This window comes from Oryctolagus cuniculus, chromosome 16 (assembly GCF_051225735.1).
Source record: "Oryctolagus cuniculus isolate XC-2025 breed Fujian yellow rabbit chromosome 16, ASM5122573v1, whole genome shotgun sequence".
Classification (NCBI taxonomy): domain Eukaryota; kingdom Metazoa; phylum Chordata; class Mammalia; order Lagomorpha; family Leporidae; genus Oryctolagus; species Oryctolagus cuniculus.
The window spans coordinates 41,948,322-41,962,629 of record NC_142882.1 but is presented as its reverse complement, the minus strand read 5'-3'; the positions used below and the strand labels follow the sequence as shown (position 1 = coordinate 41,962,629).

Sequence of the window (14,308 nt, the reverse complement as noted above, 5' to 3'; positions counted from 1 at the left end):
CTAAAGACCCAGACCATAGGCATGCTTTTGCCAGTCCGTCCTCTCCATAGAGTTCCTGTTATTCTTGGTGGCCTCTGGGGGTGGGAGTGGGGGAGGACTATGGGGAGTAGAGCCACCATCCACAGCCCATTGTACCTCCATGTCTCCCCATTGTGGTACCTGTCCTGCTTGTGTCAAGTCAGATGCCAACCTTGGGGTCAGAGCACTTAGCCTGCCAGCTAGCACTTCTCCAGAGTTATTCTCTCCAGGGTTACCATGGATACTGTAAAACCCACGGACTTCATGAACTCCAGACCGTGGGAAAGACAAGAGAGGCTGGAAGAGTAGCTGTATGGGCAGTGATGAGAAGCCACTGTGGCCTACGGAGGGCCACTGGAAGAGTGCTGCAATGGGTGCAGGGGGCTAGTGGGACATCATGGGATTGGGGTAGCCCTCCTGATTGTCCCCCCATTCGTTGTTGTTGAGTCACCTCACCAGTGAAGTGAGTGAGTTTGTTAAAACTCACCAGAAGCTTACTCATCAGAGCCATTAGCAATTCTAATTGTGCTAGTCAAAGAAGCAGCTGATGCTTGCTCCCTCTCTGCCCAGGCATGATTCTGTACCTAAATTAACTCAGTGTGTGTATCTTTCCAATGTTCTGTCATTATCACAGCACCTGCACTGGAAAATTGACACATTTAAAACTTCCATGCCAAGAGTCAGAATTGGAATCCAGGGACACAACACCACCCTTCTCACCTGTTCTGAAGAATTAGATTTTATCTGGTTAAGTATGACATGTTAATAAACTACAGAATGAGTAGAAAAAAATTTATTCAATTGTCACTATTACTGCAGAAGCCACAAGAAGTTTTGAGACTATGAACAGTATCAATGATGTGAGGAGAACATTAGTGAAACTCAAAGTCACCTAATGACTATCAATTTCGTAGGAAAGTGGTTAGTAGAGTTTGATATTGTTCCTTATGTCAAAACACAACTGAACGGTAAATGACATTCATCTAGTGACAGCCACATAAATGAAAATCACATCAGCAACTTAAAAAACTCAACAGTTTGAAAATCATTCAAGTAATCTGATGGATCACCTGCACTAAAAGGTGTATCATTTGAGAGATGATAGACTGTTAGATGATAGAGATGGATGATAGAGATGATGGATGATTGATAGGCAGATGATAGAAATGATATTATTGGTAGATATATAAATAAATTATGGATACATAGATCAATACATAGAGATCTCATTTAGAGAATGAAGGGAATTTTTAAATACTTGACTCATAGATGCATGTACATTTTTATAGAGACTAATGAATATTTCTAATTTTGGCCATGGTTCATTGGCTTCTCTTTTTCCAGCTTTGACCTAAATAATGCTGTTTTTGTCACACCATGCCCAACCCTCTCTTATTCTTAATATATGTTTCTTTTATTGACTGGATAAATTCAGCCACATCCATGGATTTAATGTACTTGCAAATGTAGGACCTCCCAGTCTATAACTTTATTTGACCTTCTAGGAAATCATCCTATATTCTTACTGCCTATTTCCACATTTTTACTCCAGGATCCCACAGACATATTAAACCAAAAGTCTCCAAAATAAAACTCACCTCACCTCCTAAGGATAGCATGTTCCACTTCCTGTGTAACTTTCCCAGAGAGTTTCACCAGTGTGCACTTACTGCCTTAAATCAGAATCCCAGGAAAGATCCTTAGCTACTTCTGCTTCCAGATGGCCACTCCCATCCATGCGAACTAAGTATTCAGATATTTATCAAGACTGTTGCTTCCTGAACAGCCACCATCTTTGTCCACATCTGCATTCTTTCTTGCCTACTTTATTGGGATAATCAGGGGTGGATCCTGGTTTCTGAATCCTGAAACTCAACCAATTTAGTGACATCTCACTAAGAAAAAGAATAGAAAACTACAAAACAAAACATTATTTCAGAACGGACCTAATTGCTTTATCTGTTTCCATATTGTTTATTTTTGACTACACACTCTCTGAACCTCTCTTCATAGACAACAGTTTTACAATATTTTTCTACAAAGCAAATGAAACATAATGCAGTCTTTCCACTAGGATGGTTGAACAAGTTTTTTGTTTTTTTTTGTTTGTTTTTTGTTTTTTTATTCATAGTTTAAAAATGTACTTCTCAGGGCCGGTGCTGTGGCATGGTGGGTAAAGCCACCACCTGCAGTGCCAGCATCCCAGCTGTTCCTCTTCCGATCCAGCTCTCTACTGTGGCCTGGGATAGCAGTAGAAGATGGCCCAAGTCCTTGAGCCCCTGCACCCATGTGGGAGACCCGGAAGAAGCTCTTGGCTCCTGGCACAGCTCCAGCCATTGTGGCTATCTGGAGAGTGAACCAGCAGATGGAAGACCCCTCTCTCTCTCTCTCTCTCTCTCTCTCCCTCTCCCTCTCCCTCTCTCCTTATCTTTCTCTCTGTGTGTAATTCTTTCAAGTAAAATAAATAAATCTTTTTTAAAAATGTGCTTCTGCTCCCTTACTTCTGTTGGTAATTTCATGATGGTATTCTCTCTAGGGTCTCTACTCCCAGTGGTGTCTCAGAATCCCAGCCCTCTGAGCCAGAGCCATCATCCACCACAACAGGTCTTCACAAAGCGAGGACCAAGGTCAGAATGGCCACCAGCCATGGAATACAGCAGCATCCCTTTGAGATTTTCATACTTGAAGCCATGATTGATGTAGATGTTCACCAATGCCACTCAGTGCCAGCTACACTACTCAGTGCCAACTACACCACCCAGGGTCCCCTACACTACTCAGTGCCAGCTACACTACTCATGGTCCCCTACGCTACTCAGGGTCCCCTACACTACCCAGGGTCCCCTAAGCTACTCAGTGCCAGATACACTACTCATGGTCCTCTATACTACTCAGGGTATCCTATACTACCCAGGGTCCCCTACACTACTCAGTCTCCTAACTACTTGTGGTCCCCTATACTACTTAAGGTCCTCTACACTACCCAGGGTGCCCTACACTATCCAGGGTCTCCTACACTATCCAGGGTCTCCTACACTACTCGGGGACATCTCCTGACTAGACAAAAGACCTCGCCCCAAGAAAATGAAGAGATTTTATAGGGATCACAGTGTGTCCCATACCCATAGGTAACCTCATGAGATACTAGACTCTGGCATCAATACCAAATCACTCTACAAAGTTACATGTCTCAAGCACTCAGCCACTGATCAGGTAGGCATATCCTGCCTTAACTGATCATGTCAACAATATTCCTCAACTTTCACATCTCCCAAATGGTTGATGTGGTAATGTTTGTTAACTGGTTGGGAACCATGACTGCTATACAAGAGACATAGACTAAAACAAAGCTGATCCCTAAGTTACAGAAACGATATAGAAGAATTGATCAATGGATATGTTCTCCCTATATAAGTTCCCAACACCCAGACCTTGATGGCCCCTCCCTTGGGGACCCCACCTGGCAAGCAGGAGTCTCAGTTTCTCAATAAAATCCACTTACACTTTCTTTGCTCACCCATCTTTATTGTCATAATTCTACAAAGAACTGACTCCAGATTCATGTAACAGTTACTTGTCTGATTCTCTCATTAAACTGGGGAATCACTTGAGAGTCAGTCCTGGTTCCTATTCACTGCTATTTCTTTCAGGCCATCCCATGTTAGATATACAAAAATCTACCAATAAATGAACAACAGCCAGCCACCAAAAACATCTCCCAAATTACAGTGAAATGTGCTGTTTGTTGTAGAAGAAAGTATATCAAGAGAAAAATAAACAGTCCAGATACAGTAAACCATCTTACATGTATATGAGAACCAAATAGAAGCATTTTATTCTCCCTTATGTACTTTGGCCAAAGAAATTTACTCTTGATTCTCATGTCCTGCTTACCTGTTGTCACTTTTGTGTGTACAACTGTCTGACATTTCCAACTTTTCAGTTAATTCAGTATCCAATCCTGGCACACTTCAGATCACAGTGGCTCCTGATGGGCCAGTTAGGGGTCTGCACACCAGGTGGGAATGATCATTGTAGACAGCCCTATTTGATTCTCCAAGATTTGTTGGGGAGGCAGTGGACAGAAGAGGGGACCCCTGCAAAAAAAGGTCCACATCCTAATCTTAGGAACCTGTGAATATGTTTTGTTACATGGCACATGGAATTAAGAATGCTAATCATATGACTATGATAAAGAGATGACCCTGGATTGCACAGGTCATAATCTCAAAGTAATCCCAAGTGTCCTTCAAAATGAAGGAGCTCAGGATGGGAGAAATTTGAAGATACCGCATGGCTGGCTTTGAAGAGGGCAGGGGTAAGACCACAACCAAGGAAGGTATGTGGCCTCCAGATACAGCTGAAGGCAAGGCACTCCCTCCCTAGAGCATCTAGGAAGAGAGAGCTCTCCACACCTTAACCATGACTCAATGAGACCCTTGCTGGACTTTGTAAAAATAATAAATGTGTATTATGTTAGCCACGAAATTAGTGGCAGCCATTGGAAGGAAACTAAGACCTACAGATTCAGAATTGTTGCTCTAGACAAGCAGATGACACACTGATGCCTTTGGAAACATTACCTCACCTAATCCTTAAAACAGTGGATGGTTTAATCCTCACTTAAGGCATTTGGATTGCTAGAACCCAGTATGTATAGCCTACCTTAGACCTTAATATAGATAAATTTTCTAGAGAGAAATTTTATTGTCTAGTTCTTAGCTGTTTATTGATAGCATTCTAATAGGGAAAAACAAAAAAAAATAATTAAATGTGTCTGTTGTCATAAGACCCAATTCACTGAAGACAAGTATCATTATTTTTTAGGGTATCCATTTAATTCCAGTTTTAGTTACTGGGAAGTTCACCATCTGATGTTTTTTTTCTCCAATCTTGAGACATTCAAGATTCTTGTTCTGTCTCTAGTTATAAGAAAATAATCAGGCCAGCACTACGGCTCAATAGGCTAATCCTCCACCTGCAGTTCTGGTCCCAGTTGGGGCACCGGATTCTGTCCCTGTTGCTCCTTTTTGCAGTCCAGCTCTCTGCTGTGGCCCGGAAGGGCAGTGGAGGATGACCCAGGTCCTTGGGCCCTGCACCCCATGGGAGACCCGGGGAAGCACCTGGGAAGCACCTGGCTTTGGATCAGCAGCAGCCATTGTTGGGGGTGAACCAACAGAAAAGGAAGACCTTTCTCTCTGTCTCTCTCTCTCACTGTCCACTTTGCCTATGAAAAAAGAAAAGAAAAGAAAAGAAAAGAAAAGAAAAGAAAAGAAAAGAAAAGAAAAGAAAAGAAAAGAAAAGAAAAGAAAAGAAAAGAAGATACCTGTAGATGATAGTAAGTTAGGTTGTTGATGTCTGCCTCCCATCGTCCTGTGTGGGGAGCAACTCGGACTATACTGTTACTGGAATTAAGACTTATTCTATGCATCTGCTCTCCCACTGTGGGGAGCAACTCGGACTATATTGTTACTGGAATTAAGACTTATTCTATGCATCTGCTCTCCCACAATATGGCGCTGGGAGAGAAGTAAACAGCTTCCGCACAGCTGCCTCCAGTTCAACCAATAAACTGTAGGACTTGCTCCTGACTGGAGAGCAGCGTACTCGGCGTGTGGGCAGCCGAGTTGGGATTGGCGGAGGAGGACTATAAAGGAGGAGAGAGACGGCATGCACCAGGAACATCTAAGGGGAACATCTAGCTGAAGGAACACCTGTGCAGCCCCCGAGAGAGCCGGCCGGCGGTATGCCGCTCCCCCGCAGAAGTGGGGAATGTGGCCAGGGGGAACTGCCCTTCCACGGAGGTGGAAGGGATAGTAGCCAACCCGGGAAGAACCAGCAGCAAACCCGGGGAGGGCCGAGCAGACGAAAGAACAGCGCAGGGTCCTGTGTCGTTCCTCCACAAAGAGGGGGAGCGACATAATGGTGCCATGACTCGGATATGAAGCCTAGGCAGGGTTTAGTGTCGTTCCTCCACGAAGAGGGGGAGCGACATAATGGTGCCGTGACTCAGATAGGAAGCCTAGGCAGGGTTTAGTGTCGTTCCTCCACGAAGAGGGGGAGTGACATAATGGTGCCGTGACTCGGATAGGAAACCTAGGACGGATAGCAAACTTAGGAGGGAAGAAACGGGAAGAAATGGGAAAATACCGGAGAGAGAGACTAGCAAAGAGCCTAGGTGCCGGAAGAAGCTATTGAAAGCCTAGGCATAGACTCGGATACGGACTGTGGGAAAGAAGTTAGGATTGACAGCGAAAGTGAAAGCTTTCATAGACTCGGATGCGGACTATGGCAGGGAAGCTAGGAGACTGAAAGCGAAAGTGAAACCTGGAGGAGGCTTGGACTCGGATACGGACTGTGGGGAGAAGCCAGGAGAAATGAGAGGAATATTGTTGGAAGAAAACTTAAGGAAACATACCGGGTAGAGAAAAATGTTAGGGAGGATGAAGCCGCGAGTGCAGGCCGAGGCGGATATAAGCCACCTTGGAATTCTTCAAGTCACCCCGGGGAGCAAGAGGCGAAGATCTGGAACCAGAGGCAGAGACGTGGGCCGCCAGGTTGAAATTCGCCAGGTTAGTCCGGGGAACTTGGACTGAATGCCGGTGGTGGCGGAAACATTCGCGGAAGCCGCTGCGTGCAGAGAGAGCACGGGGCGTGAATAGATAGGGAACGCGGGGCTGGCGCGAGGCCGTGGTGCGGGCGCGAAGTGCGTGGAGACCGCGGAGCGTGCGCGCAGAGCCGGGAGCCCGCCGGCGGGGCGAGGCGCCGGGAAGCCGCGCAGAGCCGTGAAGCTGCCGCGGGGCGAGGTGCCGAGAAGCAGCCTCGGGGCGAGCGCCGCCGGGAAGCCGCAGGGATAAGAGAAACAGAAATTTAGAAGTAAAATGAGAGAAATAGGAATGCTGGAGGATAGAAGTAAAATGGGAGAAATAGGAATGCCCGGAGATAGAGAAATAGAGAAATAGAAAGGCCTCCCTACAACACTGCAATGTGAGAGCTTGGATTCGGTCTGCCTGATTAAGTGAGGGGATGAGCACCTGCGGGCGGCTAGCAGCTTATGCGCCGCAGGTCACCGAAGACAGGCACGAATTAACATCAGTAAGGCCTCCCCACAATACAGCAATTAGGAGGCTTGGATTCGGTCTGCCTGATTAAGGCGGTAAGCACCAGCAAGCAGCTCGACCAGAGTATGAGCTGCAGGTCACCGAAGATAGGCACGAACCAACACTAATAAGTCTCCCCCACAATACGGCAATGAGAAGGCTTGGATTCGGTTTGCCTGATTGTTAGGGCTTGTAAGCCCCTGCAGGCAGAGCAGAGCATGCGCTGCAGGGCACTGAACACAGGCACGCATCAGTGCCTAAAAACCTCCTCACAACATGGCGAAGAGAGGACCTGGATTCGGTTTGCCTGATTGATAGGACTTGTAAGAACCTGTGGCAACTCTAGCAAGCAGAGCAGAGTGTGTGCCGCGGGACACCGAAGACAGGCGCATATCAACGCCAAAAAATAAAAAGAAAGGGGGATCTGTGGGGAGCAACTCGGACTATACTGTTACTGGAATTAAGACTTATTCTATGCATCTGCTCTCCCACTGTGGGGAGCAACTCGGACTATATTGTTACTGGAATTAAGACTTATTCTATGCATCTGCTCTCCCACAATATGGCGCTGGGAGAGAAGTAAACAGCTTCCGCACAGCTGCCTCCAGTTCAACCAATAAACTGTAGGACTTGCTCCTGATTGGAGAGCAGCGTACTCGGCGTGTGGGCAGCCGAGTTGGGATTGGCGGAGGAGGACTATAAAGGAGGAGAGAGACGGCATGCACCAGGAACATCTAAGGGGAACATCTAGCTGAAGGAACACCTGTGCAGCCCCCGAGAGAGCCGGCCGGCGGTATGCCGCTCCCCCGCAGAAGTGGGGAATGTGGCCAGGGGGAACTGCCCTTCCACGGAGGTGGAAGGGATAGTAGCCAACCCGGGAAGAACCAGCAGCAAACCCGGGGAGGGCCGAGCAGACGAAAGAACAGCGCAGGGTCCTGTGTCGTTCCTCCACGAAGAGGGGGAGCGACAGTCCTGTATATTTATATTTCAAGGCCAGCCTGGGCAGAAGCAGTACCTGAGCAGAGTCACTAATGAAGTCCCCCTTGCCTGCTGAGCAGAGCCCCCAAGAGCCTTTGCTTGTTCCTCCATTCTGAAGGTCTAGAAGAGCATGCTGATCGATGCTAAAGAGCTGAAGCGGCTCAGGTGTGAATTGCCAGGTGCTTAAGGGGTGCACTTTGAAGTACTTTGCAAATATACTACAGTACTGAGCACTTTCTAGTCTGTTTTGTTCACAGATCAGAATTTTGTGAGTAAAAGAAGCTTGCCAGCCAGGTAAAAACTTACCATAGCCTTGAGTTCTCTTTCCTGCTATAGGACCTTCACACTGTAACCTAGTTTTAAAGTAACAGGAGATTCTATTGCCATCTAGAAGCAGGGGAAACATTAACTAATCAAATTAGGGTCTTTTCAGTACAGTTTACTATTTGGTATAAGAGAAAAATTCATATAGTTGTGGCATATTATTAGAGTCTAAAGAATGTTTCAGAATTCTAGTCATATAAAATTATCTTCTGTCAAGGATATTATTCATCTTATATTCCAACTGACTGGAAGCTAAAACAATCAAAATCTGTCCTTAAAACTTGGAAGGTAGGAATCAGCATTTTTGTCCATGAAAAGCTTTTAAAGAGAGATGACATGCAATTCTGTGACACAGGCAGGCCCTGCCTGAGTTCACCTGCAGTTGTGGAAAGTCCCGTCCATGTTAACCACTTCTCTGCCTGAGAACTCTCTCTCCTGCTAGGAAGCAAGCATTCCAGGGCCCGCCTGGGCCCAGCCATGAACTGCAGTAGATTAATAAATGCTAACTAATAAATGCTAAACCGTTAACCAACTGGACATGGGATCCCACTGGTAAGTGTCTGAGCCTCCATATATCTTTTAGGTCTGACAATTCCATGTGTGGTCCATCTAGTTTCTTAGAAGATCCTTCAGTGAGATGGAGTTACAGATACCCAACAGCAAGACCCATTCATTAATGTACATTTTATTGGCTGCTCACCATCCCCTCTGCCTCTCTTTTCCCTCTTTTTCATGTTAGCTTTCTGCTTTTGTCTTCCAAATAAATAGGCAACACCCTTGTCCTTGTCTCTTGTCTCAGGCTTTGCCACTGAAGGAGTCCAGATAGTGGAACGTAGCCTAAACCTTTTACTGTTTTAAATAAACTCATGTAAGAAAGCTCAAAGGAAGATTTGCAAATCAAATGCTTCAAGAAGCCAAGAGAGTAACATAAGAACCCCAGCTGGGTGACACTGCCTAAGTATAGTGATAGTGAGGACCGTATTGCAACTGGAACATGCACATCACGCTCCTAGGGACTGTACCTACTCAGAGCCAAATGAATACCTTACACTAGCACTGCAATGTCTTACAGGTTTCAGAGGTGACAAATTAAGCTTTTGCTTCAAATATGAAATATCTCAAGTGTAAAGTGCAATCCAGCCCATGGACTCTAAGAGCTCACCACCTCTCCCCGAAGAACTCTGTAAAATGTCAGTTCTGAAGTCAGGAGATGTGCCATGTGTCCTCCTGACAGTGATACCCTGCCCTGCCTTATCATCTTCAGTTCCTCTGCTGCGAAGTGGGGCTCATGGTTGCCATGAACCATCTCAACTGAGATTACATGTGCTGGGACAGCAATGAGCCAGAAATGTTCAGCATCTCTTGTTACTGCCTTTAACAGATTTAATGCATGTTTACCCAGAGCCTCTGAGCTCAGTCAGGAAGCATCCAGGAGTAAAGCAGAAAAATTGGAAGGTAGGAATCAGTCCCCTACACAGATGAAATCCCAACTAATAGGACTACTGAGTAATCTCTGTGAGCCATTGAGAATGGCCTTATCTAGCAGTTATAATTTAAAATTTTCATGAGCAGTATTTTCCTTGAAAAGCTAACAGGTGAGTGTTGTTCTAGTGAAAGCAACACTTTTCTTTTTTTTTAAGATTTATTTTATTTATTTGAAAAACAGAGTTACAGAGAAAGGTAGAGACAGAGAGAGAGGTCTTCCATCTGCTGGTTCAATCCCCAGATGGCTGCAAAGGCTGGAGCTGCGCCCATCCAAGGCCAGGAGCCAGGAGATTCTTCTGGGTCTCCCACATGGGTGCAGGGGCCTGAGGACCTGGGCCATCTTCTACCACTATTCCAGGTCACAACAGAGAGCTGGATAGGAAGAGGAGCAGCTGGGAGTAGAACTGGCACCCATATGGGATGCCGGCACTTCAGGCCAGGGCTTTAAACTGCATGCCACAGCGCTGGCCCCAGTGACACCTTTCATATTCCACTGTTGGTTTACTAGGCTGCATGCTTGTCCCTGCTTTGCTCCTTCTTTATTCCACCTCCTTGTCTCACCCACTCAGTGTTGCTAATCAGTGGTCTCATTTTACTCAGCACTTGTACTATGACTACCTAGTAGAGGAAAGATCAGTGTGGCAGGTGGTTAATCACATGTTCTATTATTGGAGCTGAGGGTAGACTCATGTTCCCAGAGCTAATAACTATGAGTTCAATACAGGTTTGTCTCTCTCAACATTCCACTTCTGAATGTATGAGTGTCTCTCAAGGTGGCGTAGGGAACAACTGGCCAGCAGGTAAGGTGAATACCATATCGGATCTAAGATTTGGGGGGGAAAGTTAATTTGTTGTAGAAAACATATAGATTTTATGCAAAAACTAAAACAAATCCATATACATGCTAAAGATGAAGCAAAGTAGAGAAACCTATAGTGGAACTGAGTTTGTAAGAAGTCACTGAAATTATTCTCCTAAGTTCCTGGATTCGCACAATCAGAACTTTGGAAAAGCGCTTTGGGTAAAACACCTGCCCACACTTGAATCTTCACCGGTAGCCAAGATCTCATTTCTAAATTGCAAACTGGTATCCAACTGCCTACTTGTGTCTCCTCTTGAATGTTGCACAGGCAACATGGACCCAACCTGCCTGATTCCTGGCTCATCCAGATCCTCACGTGGCAACTTGCTCTCCCGACGCATTCGCTTCCTCACTTGATGAAAACGTGACTCAATCTCGCATATGTAATTAGCACCAAGTCTTTTCCACTCAAATTTATTTCTCATCATTTCATTCAACTTCTCCTCTGATTTCCACCACTATTGTCTAATTTAGGATCATTATCTGTCATTTGTATTTTTTCAAGAATTCCTGAGGTACTTGCTTTCAATATTTTCAGCCATCAATGGATCTTACCAAATGATCCAAGAAGCTTTTCTAAACATAATTATTATCATGGCATTTACATGTTTGAAATACTTTATGGCTTTCCAAAACTTACTATAAAATCTTAACTAGCTAACTTGGTAACCAAGGATCTTAATAATTTAAGTCTGCCTATACAACTTAATCTCCATTTCATTTCTCAAATCCCCTGTATACTCAGGTCATGCTGTGATACATTTCCCAAGAGACTCCATTTTACAATACACCTTTATCTTTGCTACTTACCATCCCTATCAGCTTACAAATTGCTATTTGTATTTCATTGGTTAGTTAAATGATCTTACCAAGGCCCTTTCGCATCCTTTTCCCAAGTTCATGCTACTGTAAGAACTCTTTCTTGTACTGCTCATACACTGAAAGAATTGAAACTATCTAGTTCCTCAGGACTTTAAGAGCTTCTGAAGAGTAACAACTGAACCTTTTACATCTTAAAATTCCCGGCATCAGGGCTAGAGCTGTGAAGTAATAGGCTAAGCCTGTGCCTGCAGCACCAGCATCCCGTGGGGGCTCCAGATTGTGTCCCCACGGTTCCTCTTCAGATCCAGCTCTCTGCTTATGGCCTGGGAAAGCAGTGGAGGATGGCCCAAGTGTTTGGGCGCTTGCACGTATGTGGGAGACCTAGAAGAGGCTCCTGGTTCCTGGCTTCAGCTCAGTTCAGCTCCAGCTGTGGGGGCCACTGGGGATGAACCCGTGAATGGAAGACCTCTGTCTCCGTCTCCTTCTCTTTGTCTGTAACTCTACTTCTCAAATAAATAAAAAATAAATCTTTGGGGAAAAAAAGGTTCCCATTATCTACTACTCTAGGTACAAACACAAGTGCATCACAAACAAATACCAAGATATCTTGGGCTCCTCTCAATAGAAATCCCCTTTATTTTCAATGGAATTCTTTATCTACTCACTAGAGCCACCCTGTTAGCAATCCAATTCCTTGGGAATTACTGAAGAATACTGAAGTTCAGCTTATTCATTTATAAAATTGGAAAAAAAAATTACTTCACCAAATTTTCTGTTAAAATAAATGAGTACATGTTAAAAGCTTATACAGCACAGTGATAATTGTGTTATGATCATTGTTACAACTGTGTAGACACACAAGCACAAGTTCCAGTCCTTCTTCCCAAAGAAGAACTCCATTCGAGAAACCTAGAGCAAAACTCCCCTTAGATTGTGAGACAATCTTTTGATGGCAAAGTTCAAATCACAAAGTTCAAATTTTGAAATGAAAAAACTGAAAATATGCATGTCTCAAATCCTTTCATGTCTTCTCTACACAACCAGAAGTTACTTAGAATTCTCAGCAAATTTTGTCACCTACCTTTCCCTCCAACCTTGTCTCACTATGCTCTCCCCTTGCTTTCTGCTCTTCAGTCATCTGGGCCTTCTTTCAGGCCCTAAAATGTACCTCCAGGCAGCTGCTGTCAGTGTCACAGTGCTATCCCTGATCATCAACTTAGGAGCCCAGCTTTGCCCTTGTGTTACTGAAGTCCCCACTGAAGCCGTTAGAACCTGCAGTCCCATGCGGGCATCTTCTGCTGTCAGCCACAAATCAGAGGCAGGAAAAAAAAAAGTTCAAGTTCTGTGCCTTCTTTTGAACTTCCATCAGTAAGGAAGCCAGATGACAAAGATGCCTGTGGAACTTAGTTAGGAGTCACCTAAGAGAGCACATATGGCATGATAATGAATAGATAATCCGCAAAAACTCTACTGCCTATTGTCATAGCTCCTTCACTCTTGCAATCTGGTAGTCACTTGCATATTTTTAAAATTCCTAACTCTGTCAAAGTAATGTAATCCTCATAGAGAGAGCAGAAATTATCTCATATTTTCTTTTTTATTTTATTCAACAATTAGCATAAAACCTGGCTCAGTGTATATGCAATAAATATTAAATAGGGGAAGGAAAGAATGATATAATTAACTATAAGGTATCACAAGTCATTTAACAAAAATAATCACTTATACACTGCTCGTGTGTACTAAAGCACAACTAAATACTGAGTAAGTTGCTCTGGTTTGCATGTAGTTTGTTCTCCAAGGGCTCACATGTTGGAGACTTGGTCCCCAGTGTGGTAGAGCTGAGATGCTGGGACTTCTAACAAGTGTGCTTGTGGGAGACATTTAGGCCTCTGGGGGTGCTGCCCTCAGAAAGAATTAAAGTAGTTATGGAACCCTGAATCAGCTTTCCTGAGAAATTCAGGAAATGTGTACATGCCTCATGTGCTTCCTTTCTGGGGTTATCTCACTCTAGCATGTACCCCTGCCACCATGAGGTCCTCACCAGAGCTCAGCAGACACCAGTTTCATGCCCTTAAAACTCTAAAACTATGGAATAACTCAACTTCTGTGTTTATATAGCAACCCATCTGACTACACATCCAGCCTTGGGTATTTTATTATGATAACAGAAAACAGATTGATCAAAAAATGAATTGTTAATTCTTCATATAAATGTGAATAGCGTCAATGTTTTTCCAGGATAAGGTGTCTCTCCTCCACTGCATTAGCATGATTTAGTTTGAGTGAGTGAGGAAAGGATAAGAGTGATATAAATACCTATCAAGAATATCAAAATTGCAGTCTAAAGTTGCATTCACAGTGTGTCAGTAAGAATAGATCAGATGACAGATTCCAAGATGGCCGAATAAGGAAATACGTGCTGATTTTGACCAGGGGAGGATAATAGAAGAAAAGTGCAAGAAATACACTCCCAGGGGAGATTAGAGAGAAGGTTTCAGTAGAAATCTTGCAGAAAAAAGAGAGATGCCATGGAACAGAGTGGACATTCAAACACACAGCAGTGAGCAGGGATACTACTGCTGAATCCCACAGCTAATAGGCAGGAGAAGACAACACCTGCTGAGAGCGAGGTGGGAGCCGGCTGCAGCAGCCCATCAGCCTGTGTGTCACTGGTGATACTGCCTGAGGGAGACCCTTGCAGACCACAGTGAGTCTG

At 44.5% G+C, this 14,308-nt stretch overlaps 1 protein-coding gene and 1 long non-coding RNA gene across 7 annotated transcripts in view; one reads left to right on the top strand and one right to left on the bottom strand.

Moving 5' to 3' along the window:
- DGKB (diacylglycerol kinase beta) overlaps positions 1-2,502 on the top strand; it is a 781,129-nt gene extending 778,627 nt beyond the window's left edge. For all 3 annotated transcript variants that reach the window (XM_089315158.1, XM_089315157.1, XM_089315159.1), the window contains one exon: positions 2,150-2,502. In XM_089315158.1, coding sequence (XP_089171284.1) covers positions 2,150-2,293 — 144 coding nt within the window. In that variant the 3' untranslated portion in view covers positions 2,294-2,502. The remainder of the gene's footprint in view (positions 1-2,149) is intronic.
- The window catches only part of LOC127487319 (uncharacterized), a 37,356-nt gene that overhangs the window by 5,780 nt on the left and 17,268 nt on the right, over positions 1-14,308 (bottom strand). For 2 of the 4 annotated variants that reach the window (XR_016222425.1, XR_016222426.1), the window contains exon 4: positions 3,913-4,115. The exons of the other annotated variants lie outside the window; for them this stretch is intronic. This is a non-coding gene — a long non-coding RNA (uncharacterized LOC127487319). The remainder of the gene's footprint in view (positions 1-3,912; positions 4,116-14,308) is intronic. 4 annotated transcript variants of the gene reach the window in all.